The sequence below is a fragment of the Oncorhynchus masou genome, chromosome 6, assembly GCF_036934945.1.
Source record: "Oncorhynchus masou masou isolate Uvic2021 chromosome 6, UVic_Omas_1.1, whole genome shotgun sequence".
NCBI lineage: Eukaryota > Metazoa > Chordata > Actinopteri > Salmoniformes > Salmonidae > Oncorhynchus > Oncorhynchus masou.
Window position 1 is genome coordinate 80,523,937 of NC_088217.1, and position 15,548 is coordinate 80,539,484.

At 42.2% G+C, this 15,548-nt stretch overlaps 1 protein-coding gene across 1 annotated transcript in view; it reads right to left on the minus strand.

Annotated features, from left to right (window-relative positions):
* The window catches only part of LOC135542768 (fibroblast growth factor 14-like), a 102,231-nt gene extending 90,937 nt beyond the window's left edge, over positions 1-11,294 (minus strand). Inside the window, exon 1 of the mRNA XM_064969952.1 lies at positions 10,382-11,294. Within this exon, the coding sequence (XP_064826024.1) occupies positions 10,382-10,886 (505 nt within the window). The 5' untranslated portion in view covers positions 10,887-11,294. The remainder of the gene's footprint in view (positions 1-10,381) is intronic.
* Between the last annotated feature and the right edge of the window lie 4,254 nt (positions 11,295-15,548).

Below are 15,548 nucleotides of genomic sequence, written 5' to 3' on the forward strand. Positions count from 1 at the left end.
GGCTGTACAGCTCAATGTATCATTGTATGTAAAGGTGTTTCCAGTCTGGGGCTGTCCAGCTCAATGTATCATTGTATATAAAGGTGTTTCCGGTCTGGGGCTGTACAGCTCAATGTATCATTGTATATAAAGGTGTTTCCGGTCTGGGGCTGTACAGCTCAATGTATCATTGTATATAAAGGTGTTTCCAGTCTGGGGCTGTCCAGCTCAATGTATCTTTGTATATAAAGGTGTTTCCGGTCTGGGGCTGTACAGCTCAATGTATCATTGTATATAAAGGTGTTTCCAGTCTGGGGCTCTCCAGCTCAATGTATCATTGTATAAAAAGGTTTTTCCGGTCTGGGGCTGTCCCCAGACCGGGCTGTCCAGATCAATGTGTTTTTTTAAATATATTTTGTTTAACCTTTATTTAACTAGGCAAGTCAGTTAAGAACAAATTCTTATTTTCAATGACGGCCTAGGAACAGTGGGTTAACTGCCTGTTCAGGGGCAGAACGACAGTTTTGTACCTTGTCAGCTCGGGGATTTGAACTTGCAACCTTTCCAGTCTGGGGCTGTCCAGATCAATGTATCATTGTATATAAAGGTGTTTCCAGTCTGGGGCTGTCCAGATCAATGTATCATTGTATAAAAAGGTTTTTCCGGTCTGGGGCTGTACAGCTCAATGTATCATTGTATGTAAAGGTGTTTCCAGTCTGGGGCTGTCCAGCTCAATGTATCATTGTATGTAAAGGTGTTTCCAGTCTGGGGCTATACAGCTCAATGTATCATTGTATATAAAGGTGTTTCCAGTCTGGGGCTGTCCAGATCAATGTATCATTGTATAAAAAGGTTTTTCCGGTCTGGGGCTGTACAGCTCAATGTATCATTGTATGTAAAGGTGTTTCCAGTCTGGGGCTGTCCAGCTCAATGTATCATTGTATATAAAGGTGTTTCCAGTCTGGGGCTGTCCAGCTCAATGTATCATTGTATAAAAAGGTTTTTCCGGTCTGGGGCTGTACAGCTCAATGTATCTTTGTATATAAAGGTTTTTCCGGTCTGGGGCTGTCCAGCTCAATGTATCATTGTATAAAAAGGTGTTTCCGGTCTGGGGCTGTACAGCTCAATGTATCTTTGTATATAAAGGTTTTTCTGGTCTGGGGCTGTCCAGCTCAATGTATCATTGTATATAAAGGTGTTTCCAGTCTGGGGCTGTCCAGCTCAATGTATCATTGTATAAAAAGGTTTTTCCGGTCTGGGGCTGTACAGCTCAATGTATCTTTGTATATAAAGGTTTTTCTGGTCTGGGGCTGTACAGCTCAATGTATCTTTGTATATAAAGGTTTTTCCGGTCTGGGGCTGTACAGCTCAATGTATCATTGTATATAAAGGTGTTTCCAGTCTGGGGCTCTCCAGCTCAATGTATCATTGTATATAAAGGTGTTTCCGGTCTGGGGCTGTCCAGCTCAATGTATCATTGTATATAATGGTGTTTCCAGTCTGGGGCTGTCCAGCTCAATGTATCATTGTATATAAAGGTGTTTCCAGTCTGGGGCTCTCCAGCTCAATGTATCATTGTATAAAAAGGTTTTTCCGGTCTGGGGCTGTCCCCAGACCGGGCTGTCCAGATCAATGTGTTTTTTAAAATATATTTTGTTTAACCTTTATTTAACTAGGCAAGTCAGTTAAGAACAAATACTTATTTTCAATGACGGCCTAGGAACAGTGGGTTAACTGCCTGTTCAGGGGCAGAACGACAGTTTTGTACCTTGTCAGCTCGGGGATTTGAACTTGCAACCTTTCCAGTCTGGGGCTGTCCAGATCAATGTATCATTGTATATAAAGGTGTTTCCAGCCCGGGGTGGGCAGCTCAATGTATCATTGTATATAAAGGTGTTTCCAGTCTGGGGCTGTCCAGATCAATGTATCATTGTATATAAAGGTGTTTCCAGTCTGGGGCTGTCAGATGCTGTTACCTCTCTCCTGTTGTCAGGTCACCAGCACATCAGCTGTTACCTCTCTCCTGTTGTCAGCACATCAGCTGTTACCTCTCTCCTGTTGTCAGGTCACCAGCACATCAGCTGTTACCTCTCTCCTGTTGTCAGCACATCAGCTGTTACCTCTGTCCTGTTGTCAGGTCACCAGCACATCAGCTGTTACCTCTGTCCTGTTGTCAGGTCACCAGCACATCAGCTGTTACCTCTCTCCTGTTGTCAGGTCACCAGCACATCAGCTGTTACCTCTCTCCTGTTGTCAGGTCACCAGCACATCAGCTGTTACCTCTCTCCTGTTGTCAGGTCACCAGCACATCAGCTGTTACCTCTCTCCTGTTGTCAGGTCACCAGCACATCAGCTGTTACCTCTCTCCTGTTGTCAGGTCACCAGCACATCAGCTGTTACCTCTCTCCTGTTGTCAGGTCACCAGCACATCATCCGTTTTTATTTTTTTTTATTTTTTTTACCTTTATTTAACTAGGCAAGTCAGTTAAGAACAAATTCTTATTTTCAATGACGGCCTGGGAACAGTGGGTTAACTGCCTGTTCAGGGGCAGAACGACAGATTTGTACCTTGTCAGCTCGGGGGTTTGAACTTGCAACCTTCCGGTTACTAATCCAACGCTCTAACCACAAGGCTACCCTGCCTACCCTACCTCTCTCCTGTTGTTAGATCAGTGAATATGAAAGGGAGGACTGTTTCCTTTGAACAGAAAAAAGCCTATCACGTATCTCCTGAGAGTCCTGCAATGATATAAGCTTTATTATAAACTGCGTGGTTTGAACCCGGAATGCTGATTGGCTGAAAGCTGTGCTATATCAGACTGTATATCATGGGTATAAAAAAAACATTTTTTATAACTTTTCGAATTACGCTAGGAACCAGTTTATAATAGCAATAAGGTAGTGCATTGCGTCATGGCTAAGAACAGCCCTTAGCCGTGGTATATTGATAATATACCACAACCCCTTGTGTGTTATTGCTTAATTACAAAGCTGTATAGCGAGAGGTGCTACCTGTTAGCATTTCCAATAGGAATTGCACTTGCAGTCTGAGGGATGCTAATGCTATCACCATTACACTAGCTGGGCATTTACGCAAGCCAAAGCCGGATGCCTGCTCCACATAGAGTTCACCCCTGTGGCAATCTGTAGGACCTTACACTGGCTGTCTGTATTGAGCCCTTGTGCTAATATAGAATGCTGGTTTCTCTATCAAAAATACAAAACTAAGACTCAAAGGACCATCTCATACAATAATCTTCAAATGTCCAGCACACACACACCATTTTCTCATTCTGTTATGGGGTAGAATTGATTGATGGTAGATTGATGTGCTGATTTAATGTTGTGTATCACTGACCTTGGCCTTTCTCTCTGGCCTCAACTGATCATGGATCCAGCAGCGGTCAATACAACATTCAACCCTTGAGGATGTATGTATGTGTGTGTGTGTGTGTGTGTGTGTGTGTGTGTGTGTGGGTGTGTCTTTACGTGTTTGTGTGTGTTTGTGTGTGTGTGTGTGCGTGTGTGTGTGTGTGTGCATGTGTGTGCGTGTGCGTGTGTGTGTGTGTGTGTGTGTGTGTGTGTGTGTGTGTGTGTGTGTGTGTGTGTGTGTGTGTGTGTGTGAGAGAGAGAAGAAGAAAGGAAGTGAGAAAGCTTCTTGCTGGGACACGGATAAATGGGATATGAAGCATTAAATAACATCACCCTTTTCTCTTTAAACAATGAATGATGGTCAGTGATGCTGAGTGGCTTATATTGAAACGATAGATCGAGCGAGAGAGAGAGAGAAAGAGAGTGAGACATTGTGAGTGAGTGTCAGTGAGAGAGAGAGTTTGAAATAGAGAGTGTTAAAGAGCGTGAGAGTGTGTGTGTGTGAGAAATAGAGTGTGAGAGAGCGAGTGGACCTTAATGGGTATAATTTGGGTGCTGTTTAACCTTCCCTGTTGAATGAGCTGTTATGGGAGCTCTTGATGAAAGTAGTCCTGTAGCAGAGATGAGTCGTACCTTTGGGAATAGAGCTGTTGTCTGACTCACACACTTTCTGCTTCAATCAATCTAAACCTCGTTTAAGGAATTATAGCATTGTATCTGCACAGCAATAAGCATGTTTTAAGTACTATATATAGTACATATATTTACATTGCCAAAGCAAGTCAAATAGATCATAAATAAAAGTGAAATAAACAATTAAAATGAACTGGTTGTTAAATCTCTCTCTCTCTGGATTTAAACTGCACTGCAGAAGTGGGGGAAATAACCTGTAGCAGGGGCTCCCCAGGAGAAAGGCTGGCTCCCCCTGGTATAAGGTACTTCATTTGGAGCTGTCCATTCAACACTCCCAGTTTTTTAATGGCCCTGTTCAGCACCATGGACAGTGGCTGCCAATAGCTACTTCACACACAGAGACAAACAAAACAACAAGTACAAGCTATTGAGGCCGGGTGTATTTAGCAAACAAGTGCTAGGCCCTCTACCAAGCAATCAGGCTATAAGCCAGAGCAGGCTGGGAACATATAACCATCTGCTGGGAGTCTGGGTCAGAAGCCTATAGAAGACAAGCTGACACAGTCTCTCTCTCTCTCTCTCTCTCTCTCTCTCTCTCTCTCTCTCTCTCTCTCTCTCTCTCTCTCTCTCTCTCTCTCTCTCTCTCTCTCTCTCTCTCTCTCTCTCTCTCTCTCTCTCTCTCTCTCTCTCTCTCTCTCTCTCTCTCTCTCTCTCTCTCTCTCTCTCTCTCTCTCTCTCTCTCTCTCTCTCTCTCTCTCTCTCTCTCTCTCTCTCTCTCTCTCTCTCTCTCTCTCTCTCTCTCTCTCTCTCTCTCTCTCTCTCTCTCTCTCTCTCTCTCTCTCTCTCTCTCTCTCTCTCTCTCTCTCTCTCTCTCTCTCTCTCTCTCTCTCTCTCTCTCTCTCTCTCTCTCTCTCAGTGATAGCAAAACTAGACACTGACTAAACTGAAATGCCTGTATTTACAATTGCAATGCTGTTTCTTCTGTCAAAAGTGACTGGACCGCTGTCCCATGTCACAACAAACTCATATATAGCTTCTGCAGATAACAGCCTAGTATAATCACTATACAGTATCAGTCAGCTTTGAAGAAGCTTTGTTTACAAGACCTGTTTGGTTGGAATCATGTGGAATTAGGATCGGAACGTGCTGGAACTATGGATCCAGAGCATTATGAGATTCCAGTTCCACCACGGTCTCTCCCTCGACACTGACTTGTGGAAGTTTGCGATTCACTGCAATGTTTCAATGTCTATTGGAGGGAGGTCCTGTACAGTTGAAGTCGGAGGTTTACATACACCTTAGCCAAATGCATTTAAACGCAGTTTTACACAATTCCTGACATTTAATCCAAGTAAAAATTCCCTGTCTTAGGTCAGTTAGGATCCCCACTTTATTTTAAGAATGTGAAATGTCAGAATAATAGTAGAGAGAATGATTTACTTCAGCTTTAATTTCTTTTATCACATTCCCAGTGGGTCAGAAGTTTGCATGCACTCAATCAGTATTTGGTAGCGTTGCCTTTAAATTGTTTAACTGGGTCAAACATTTCGGTTAGCCTTCCACAAGCTTCCCACAATAAGTTGGGTGAATTTTGGCCCATTCCTCCTCACAGAGCTGGTGTAACTGAGTCAGGTTTGTAGGCCTCCTTGCTCGCACATGCTTTTTCAGTTCAGCCCACAAATGTTCGATAGAATTGAGGTCAGGGCTTTAACTTCCTGACTGATGTCTTGAGATGCTGCTTCAATATATCCACATAATTTTCCTACCTCATGATGCCATCTATTTTCTGAAGTGCACCAGTCCCTCCTGCAGCAAAGCACCCCCACAACATGATGCTGCCACCCCCGTGCTTCATGGTTGGGATGGTGTTCTTCGGCTTGCAAAACCCCCCCTTTTCCTCCAAACATAACAATGGTCATTATGGCCAAACAGTTTCATCAGACCAGAGGACATTTCTCCAAAAAGTACAATCTTTGTCCCCATGTGCAGTTGCAAACCATAGTTTTTTTTATGGTGGTTTTGGAGCAGTGGCTTCTTCCTTGCTGAGTGGCCTTTCGGGTTATGTCGATATAGGACTCGTTTAACTGTAGATACTTTTGTACCTGTTTCCTCCAGCATCTTCACAAGGTCCTTTGCTGTTGTTCTGGGATTGATTTTCACTTTTCGCACCAAAATACGTTCATCTCTAGGAGACAGAACACGTCTCCTTCCTGAGCGGTATGATGGCTGCGTGGTTCCATAGTGTTTATACTTGTGTACTATTGTTTGTACAGATGAATGTGGTACCTTCAGGCATTTGGAAATTGCTCCCAAGGATGAGCCAGACTTGTGGAGGGCTACAATTGTGTAGACCTATTAAAAATAAAGGTGTATGCATGGTTCTTTATAGATCTCTAATAGGTTCTGTAAAGGACTGTTCATAATAATGGCTGGAAAGGAGTGAATGGAATGGCATCAAACACATGGAAATCATATGTGTGATGTGTTTGATACCATTCCATTGACCTGTCTCGGACTGGGAACCCCTCGCCAACAGCCAATGAAATTGCAGGGCGCCAAATACAAATCAACAGAAATCTCATAAATCTAATTTCTCACACATACAAGTATTAGGCACCATTTTAAAGATAAAATTTCCGTTAATCCAGGTCCAGTGTCTGATTTCAAAAATTCTTAACAGCGAAAGCTCCACAAACGATTATGTTAGGTCACCACCAACTCACAGAAAAACCCAGCCATTTTTCCAGCCAAATAGATGAGTCACAAAAAGCACAAATAGAGATAAAATGAATCACTAACCTTTGATGATCTTCATCAGATGACACTCATAGGACTTCATGTTACACAAAACATGTATGTTTTGTTCCTTAAAGTTCATATTTATATCCAAAAACTCTTATTTTACATTTGCGTGTTATGTTCAGTAGTTCCAAAACATGCAGTGATATTGCAGAGAGCCACATGATTTCACAGAAATACTCATTATAAATGCTGATAAAAAATGTTGTGTTATGCATGGAACTTTAGATACACTTCTCCTTAATGCAACCGCTGTGTCAGATTTTAATTTTTTTTTACGGAAAAAGCATAATCTGAGAACGGCGCTCAGAGCCCAAACCAGCCAGAGAAATATCCGCCATGTTGGGTAGTCAACATTAGTCACAAATAGCATTATAAATATTCACTTGCCTTTGATGATCTTCATCAGAATGCACTCCCAGGAATCGCAGTTCCACAATAAATGCTTGTTTTGTTCGATAATGTCCATCATTTATGTCCATTTATGTCCAAATAGCTTCTTTTGTGAGGGCGTTTGGTAAACAAATCCAAAAGCGCGTTCTGGTCCAGTTTGACCTGTAAGTTATATTACAGGTCGAAGAAACTTGTCAAACTAAGTATAGAATCAATCTTTACGATGTTTTTATCTTAAAATGTTCAATAATGTTCCATCCTGGAGAATTCCATTGTCTGTAGAAAAGCGATGGAACAAGAGATACTGTACCTCTCATGTGAAATGTGCGTGACTGAGAACGAGGCTGCTGGCAGACCCCTTAATCAAACAGCTCTCACTCGCCCCCCCTTCACAGGAGCAGCATGAAACACGTTCTAAAGACGGTTGACATCTAGTGGAAGCCGTAGGAAGTGCAAAATAACCCATATCCCACTGTGTATTCGATAGAGGTGAGTTCAAAAACTACAAACCTCAGATTTCCCACTTCCGGGTTTGGATTTTTTTCTCAGGTTTTTGCCTGCCATATGAGTTCTGTTATACTCACAGACATCATTCAAACAGTTTTAGAAACTTCATAGTGTTTTCTATCCAATACTAATACTAATATGCATATATTAGCATCTGGGACTGAGTGGGAGGCAGTTCAATCTGGGCACACTATTCATTATTCCAAAAGTGAAAATGCTGCCCCCTTATCCCAAAGAATTTAATTGCATTCAAGCCATTACTATAAGCTGTCCTCCCAAATTAAGATGCTACCAGCCGCCTGTGAATTCAGTGGTGTATTTCCCAGTGTGCCTTCGAGCAAATTGCAGTGTTACCACCCATGACTTGTTAGTGACAAAGAAAGGGTTGTTGCATTCATTAATTTTCAATCCTATGGCCTTCACCAAGTAGAGATACTAAGTGAACATGTTATCTTTAAAATGTTATTATTTTAAACAATACAATACATATTACATAATGCCTTTTTTTGAGGACCTAGTTTTACCCTAATACAGTGTCCTGAAACTCAAGGTTTACACGTCACGTCAGACCTGCAAGTCATTTTATGCTGTTTTGCAAAATGATATGTAATTCTTATTGGAATCCATTAAACGTGGGGATATCTGGAATGTTTAATCACCCACAACGTGCATTCAGAATGACTACTAGGGTTGGGAAGACTAACGTATGAGACCACCTTAAGCATCTCAACTGGAACAACCATTTCAGTAGCATGTGCAATAAGTCCAAGTAACAAATGATACAAGTTTACAAAAATGTATGCTATTTATATTTGAGTAGCATAAGATTAATTTATCAATCAATGTACATGCAAAAAATATAGATATTTAGTATTTTTCATTTTATAAGGATCCCAATGAGCTAGTGCTAAAGCAACAGCTACTTTTCCTGGGGTCCACATATTGAAACAAAAATCTACCAGCAATAGAGAATGCTTGGAAATATGATAATGATGGGCATGGTTTTGTTTCAACTCTGGATATTAACACCAACACTGGGATTATTTTTCACCACTTGTTGTTAATGTAACTCTTCCAGTGTTAATTTAACTCATCCAGTGTTAATTTACCTCCCGAATCAACACTAGAAATGTTACACTGAAAAATAACACTATTAACACTGGCCAATTTGCTGTGTGCTATGAAAGGGACACATCTGGAGGCTTCCGTACATTTCAAGAACCTTTTAGAATTCTGAAGAACTGTCAATGCCACATCAAGAAACCCCACTTAACTCAAAGGCTATTTATCAGTCAAGAGTTCTCCAAGGAACCTTAAAGGCATAGTTTGTGATTTTGGCAATGAATCCCTTTATCTCCTTCAACAGAGTCAAATTAACTCGTGGATACAATTTTGATGTGTATGGCATCCAGTATGAAGGAAGTTAGAGGCAGTTTCATGAGCCAACGCTAACTAGCGTTAGTGCAATACTGGAAGTCTATGGGAACAGCTAGAATAACACATTTTGCTGTTGATAGTTAGCAACTTCCTTAAAATGTCATGCACAGACATACAAATGGTCTCCACAAGTTAATCTGACTCTAGAGAAGTAGATAAAGGGCTTCACAGCCAAATCTCGAACTGTCCCTTTAAGAGCTGAGGAAGAACTATTTAAGAACCTTATTTTTTTCAGTGTAGGCCTACTAGAAAAATAACCTATTTGGGGAAGTGAGAAAAGACGTGGGTAGGCCTTGTGTAATTCAAAGTTGGCCTACATGTTCCATTGTTGGTGCAGCATATGTCGCATTGCTTTGCATGAGATGCTATAGGCCTTTGTGTTGGAATATCTGATGATGTTATTTATAGATCAAAAGCTCTATGTAAAAAAAATAAAAAATGCTGTGTATATCTCAGCGGGTCTTTACAGTCATGGCAACGTATCGAGGTGAGCTGCATCAACAGATAGCCTTGATCTCCAATTCGTATGCAGCCTTGGTGAATTCTTAATATCGGCGAAAATGGGAAACATTGCGTTTAGGTTTAGGGCCGCAGAGTGTTTGACTGGGCCAGTACTGAGCTGAGACCGTGGAAGTGTTGCAGAAGTGAGCATTACTGCAGTGATACAAACCCGAACAAACCCGAGTGAGAACAGCGGCAGCCACAGCACAGCGAAAAGACGCAGCCTCGATACAGTCTGCAGCTAAATAGAATTGGCATAACAGGCCCTACAATCACATGAAAAAAGTTCCGCTACAGCTGAAATCTATGTGTTGCTGTGTCGTTGCGTTTAAGGGATTTGTTTTTGTGTGTTGGCTTTTTTCCTGCTGCGCTTATGGCACGCGCGCGCTCAACACACACACACACACACACACACACACACACACACACACACACACACACACACACACACACACACACACACACACACACACACACACACACACACACACCAGCAGCAGTGGGGTCTGCGCAAATAAGTTATTCACCCCCTCCGCTCATCCTCCTCTTTCTCCCTCTCCTGCTCTCCCCCTGCGCTCACTTGGTGCACAATTGCGATTGCAGCTACAACACACCAGCAACCACAAGCTTGCGCCTAACAGTGCAGTCACAGGGGGGAAATACACACACACACGCACGCACACGCACGCACACGCACGCACACACACACAGGGGGGTCTCTCTCTCGCTTTCTCTGTCACTCTCTCAGTCTCTCACTCACCAGTTGGGTTCTTGGTTTTCTTGAGACTCTTGCCACAAAGACACTGCAGCATATGCGATCCTTTGCTGTAAATGTTCCAAAGAAACCTCATCGATTTGGTCGAGGAGCGCTCCAGCAGCCTAGACACCCTCATGGGGACTCGCTCCCCCCGCTTGCATAACAGCCAGGTCCCGTTGGGCTTAGCTCTGCGACTCGGCCCAACCAGCTGGACCATAGAACAGAACAGGTGAATCCCAGGGTCCTTCGCGTTGGCGCTTAGCTGCAGAAACGCTTCGTTATACCTCAGAATGAAGGCGAATGCTGCAGTTTCCTCCACTTGCTCCTGCTCCTTAACGGTATCGCTGCTGCGGGTACTGCTGCTGCCGCCTGGCCGGCGCGTCAGAAGCCCAAATAGACTCTTTAGATCGCATCTGCCGCACTGGGGGAGCGGTGCGGCAGACAGACATGCGGAGCTAGCGTGTAGTCGGCGGAACGCAGGGGATTTCTGGACAAAAAACCATTGCATATTAGTTCGCACGTTCCCGGGGTGACGGTGGATATGGGATCGGTCCGTTAATGAACCCGTAGGGGTACCATCCCTATGCGAACACTGCAGCGGAGCTTTCTAACCAACAACGCATAGCCAAACGCTGGAGCCCCGAATCCAAATCAAATCGCGTCGTCACGTTGGTGAAGGCTACTCGCTTTTACTGTAAATCCCAGCAGGAATCAATCCCGTCGTTCCTGCGTCTTTAAAAAAACGTGTTGAATATTTAATAAAGCCTAGGCTTTTTAAAATGAATAATCCATGCTTCTCGGATAGAGTCCCAGTGCACTGCTGCTGCTCACCTATCCGGGTAGTTTCTGTTTTCTCTTTCCCCCTCTTCTTTTCCTCTCTTCCTCACATTGTTGATGAAAATAAGCTGACTACGGCCCTCCCTTCTCCCAAAAGTATAACGCATCCGGTAGGGATGTGTGTGCGTGGTCCCGTACCCCTGCGCTCGAGAGAGGCGGGCGCGAGGAAAGGGGTGGGATGAGAGGGAGGAGGGGTTCAAACCAAGAGATCGGTTTTCCATTACGTAGACATGTGTTTTCCACATCATCACCTACGAACGAGACGCTCCCCCAGTTTTGGTAAAAGTGACTCGAGAAATCGTCACTTCACCTGTCAGCTCGCTCTCTCCCGTATTTTACCGTCACTTCCAAACCGTGATTGGAATTCTCCATTGGGGGGAGAACATGGGCTGAGGCTCACGCAGGTGGGTGAAACGTCCAGTGCGTTGTAGAACCATATGTAAAATAATAGATAAACGATTATCCTATAGTTTATTTATAAGTGCTCTCTAGCTAGAAATCGTAGTGTGTGTGTGTGTGTGTGTGTGTGTGTGTGTGTGTGTGTGTGTGTGTGTGTGTGTATTATAGCAGATGCATTTAAATGCAGCGCTGAGCAGCATTTTGTTGGCTATAACCGCTCTCGGTGGCCCTGACCCTGCTCCACCCGCATAGCACCAGCTCGACATCTTACGACATCCGGTGCTTGAAAGGACAGCGCCAGGACCAGTATCATATCAGTGGTGACGCATTCTCCCATTTTCCCTGCATGTTCTGCCATGTATAATTAGTTTAGATTCTAACTTTCGAAAAGAGAGCCATATTGTCCAGCCTTGAACCACCAAGAAAGGTTCAATAATAGCAATATTATATGTTATTTGTAAAGTGGATTTCAAGACACCCCCGAGCTGTGTTGACTGAGCGGGTGATAACTCTATTCATGCAAGGCACTACCGCTTTATTTGAACAACGTTGTTTAGTCACTTCTCAGTGTTCAAGGCCAACGCTTAGCGCTATTACACAACACATAAACAGCTCAGAACATTGCAGCAGGTGAGAAGAGGTAAAATATTGCATAGGAGGTCGGCTGTGGTGTGTATAGAACCACCACAGTCAAAACGTGTCCATTTTCTTAAAATGTGTTTCTAAATATAAGGTTATAATATACAGCGCCCTGGGAAAGTATTCAACCCCGTTGACACATTTTGTTGTGTTACAGCCTTATTCTAAAATGGAATAATACATTTAAGAAATCTACACACAATACCTCCATTGATCATCCTTGAGGTGTTTCTACAACTTGATTGTAGTCCTGTGGTAAATTCAATTGATAGGACATGATTTGGAAAGGCACACACCTGTCTATATACGGTCCTACAGTTGACAGTGCATGTCAGAGCAAAAGCCAAGCCATGAGGTCAGAGGGATGTCTGTAGAGCTCCGAGACAGGATTGTGTCGAGGCACAGATCTAGGGAAGGGTACCAAAACATTTCTGCAGTATTGAAGGTCTTCAAGAACACAGTGGCAAACTGAGCAATCGGGGGAGAAGGGCCTTGGTCAAGGTACATGAGAGCCCGCTCGGAGTTTGCCAAAAGGCACCTAAAGACTCTCAGACCATGAGAAACAAGATTCTCTGCTCTGATGAAACCAATATTAAATTCTTTGGCCTGAATATCAAGTGTCACGTGCGGAGGAAACCTGGCACTATCCCTGTGGTGAAGCATGATGGTAGTATTTTTCAGCGACAGGGACTGGGAGACTAGTCAGGATCGAGATAAAGATGAATGGAGCAAAGTACAGAGAGATCCTTGATGCAAACCTGCTCCAGAGCGCTCAGGACCTCAGACTGGGGCCTAGGTTCACCTTCCAACAGGACAACGGCCCTAAGCACACAGCCAAGACAACACAGGTGGGTCTTCAAGACAAGTCTCTGAATGTCCTTGAGTGGCCCAGCCAGAGCCCAGACTTGAACCCATGTCTGGAGAGACCTGAAAATAGCTGTGCAGCAAAGCTCCCCATCCCACCTGACAGAGCTTGAGAGGATCTGCATAGGAGAATGGGAGAAACTCCCCAAATACAGGTGAGCCAAGCTTGTAGCGTCATACCCAAGAAGACTTGAGGCTGCAATTTCTGCCAAAGGTGCTTCAACAAAATACTGAATAAAGGGTCTGAATACTTATGTAAATGTGATATTTCTGTATAGTTAAAAACTAATAGCAACCAGATTTTGCTTTGTCATTTTGGGGTATTGTGTGTAGATTGATAAAAAACTAAGTTTGAATACATTTTAGAATAAGTCTGTAACCTAACAAAATGTGGAAAAATACTTTCAGAAGGCACTGTGTATATATATATATATATATATATATATATATATATATATATATATATATATATATATATATATATACATACATACATACATACATACATACATACATACATACATACATACATACATACATATATATATATATATATATATATATATATATATATATATATATACATACATATGTATATATATATATATATACATACATATGTATATATATATATATATATATATATATATACATACATACATATACATATATATATATACATATATACATATATATATATATATACATATACATATACATATATATATATATATATATATATACATACATATACATATATATATATATATATATATATATAAATTATTTTTTTAATATATATTTTTTGAATATACATATAGTACCAGTCGAAAGTTTGGACACACCTACTCATTCAGGGTTTTTTCTTTACGTTGACAATTTTCTACATTGTAGAAAAATAGTGAAGACATCAAAATTATGAAATAACATATGGAATCATGTAGTAACCACAAAAAAGTAGCTACCCTTTGCCTTGATGACAGCTTTGCACACTCTTGGCATTCTCTCAACCAGCCTCACCTGGAATGCTTTTCCAACAATCTTGAAGGAGTTCCCACATATGCTGAGCACTTGTTGGCTGCTTTTCCTTCACTCTGCGGTCCAAGTCATCCCAAACCATCTCAATTGGGCTGAGGTCGGGTGATTGTGAAGACCAGGTCATCTGATGCAGCACTCCGTCACTCTCCTTCTTGGTGAAATAGCCCTTACACTGCCTGTAGGTGTGTTGGGTCAATGTCCCACTAAGCGCAAACCAGATGGGATGACATATCACTGCAGAATGCTGTGGTAGCCATGCTGATTAAGTGTGCCTTAAAATCTAAATAAATCACAGACAGTGTCACCAGCAAAGCAGCCCCACACCATCACAACTCCTCCCCCATGCTTCACGGTGGGAACCACACATACGGAGATCATCCATTCACCCACACTGCGTCTCACTAAGACGCCGTGGCTGCAACCAAAAATCGTAAATTTGGACTCATCAGACCAAAGGACAGATTTCCACTGGTCTAATGTCAAGTGCTTGTGTTTCTTGGCCCAAGCAAGTCTCTTCTTCTTATTGGTGTTCTTTAGTAGTGGTTTCTTTGCAGCAATTCAACCATGAAGGCCTGATTCACGTGGTCTCATCTGAACAGTTGATGTTGAGATGTGTCTGTTACTTGAACTCCGTGAGGCATTTATTTGGGCTGCAGTTTCTGAGGCCAGTAACTCTAATGAACGTATCCTCTGTAGCAGAGGTAACTCTGGGTCATCCTTTCCTGTGGCGGTCCTCATAAGAGCCAGTTTCATCACATCGCGTGACGGTTTTAGCAACTGCACTTGAAGAAACTTTCGAGGAACTTGAAATTTTCCACATTGACGGACCTTCATGTCTTAAAAAGTAATGAAGGACTGTGGTTTCTCTTTGCTTATTTGACCTTTTCTTGCCATAACATGGACTTGGTATTTTACCAAATAGGGTAATCTTTTGTTTATCACCCCTACCTTGTCACAACACAACAGATTGTCTCAAACGCATTTAGAAGGATAGAAATTCCACAAATGAACTTTTAACAAGATACACATGTCAATTGAAATGCATTCCACGTGACTACCTCATGAAGCTGGTTAAGAGAATGCCAAGAGTGTGCAAAGCTGTCATCAAGGCAAAGGGTGGCTACTTTGAAGAATTTCATATATAAAATATATTTTGATTTAATTAACACTTTTTTTGGTTACCACATGATTACATATGTGTTATTTCATAGTTTTAATGTCTTCATTATTATTATACCATGTAGAAAATAGTAAAAATAAAGAAAAACCCTTGAATGATTAGGTGTGTCTGTAAATATATATTTATTTTTAGTCTTTATTTTTGATATTTCATAGGCTACACCCAGGCTGTAAAATCTGTGCTACTTTCTGCATTCCATTCCAAAATCATTTT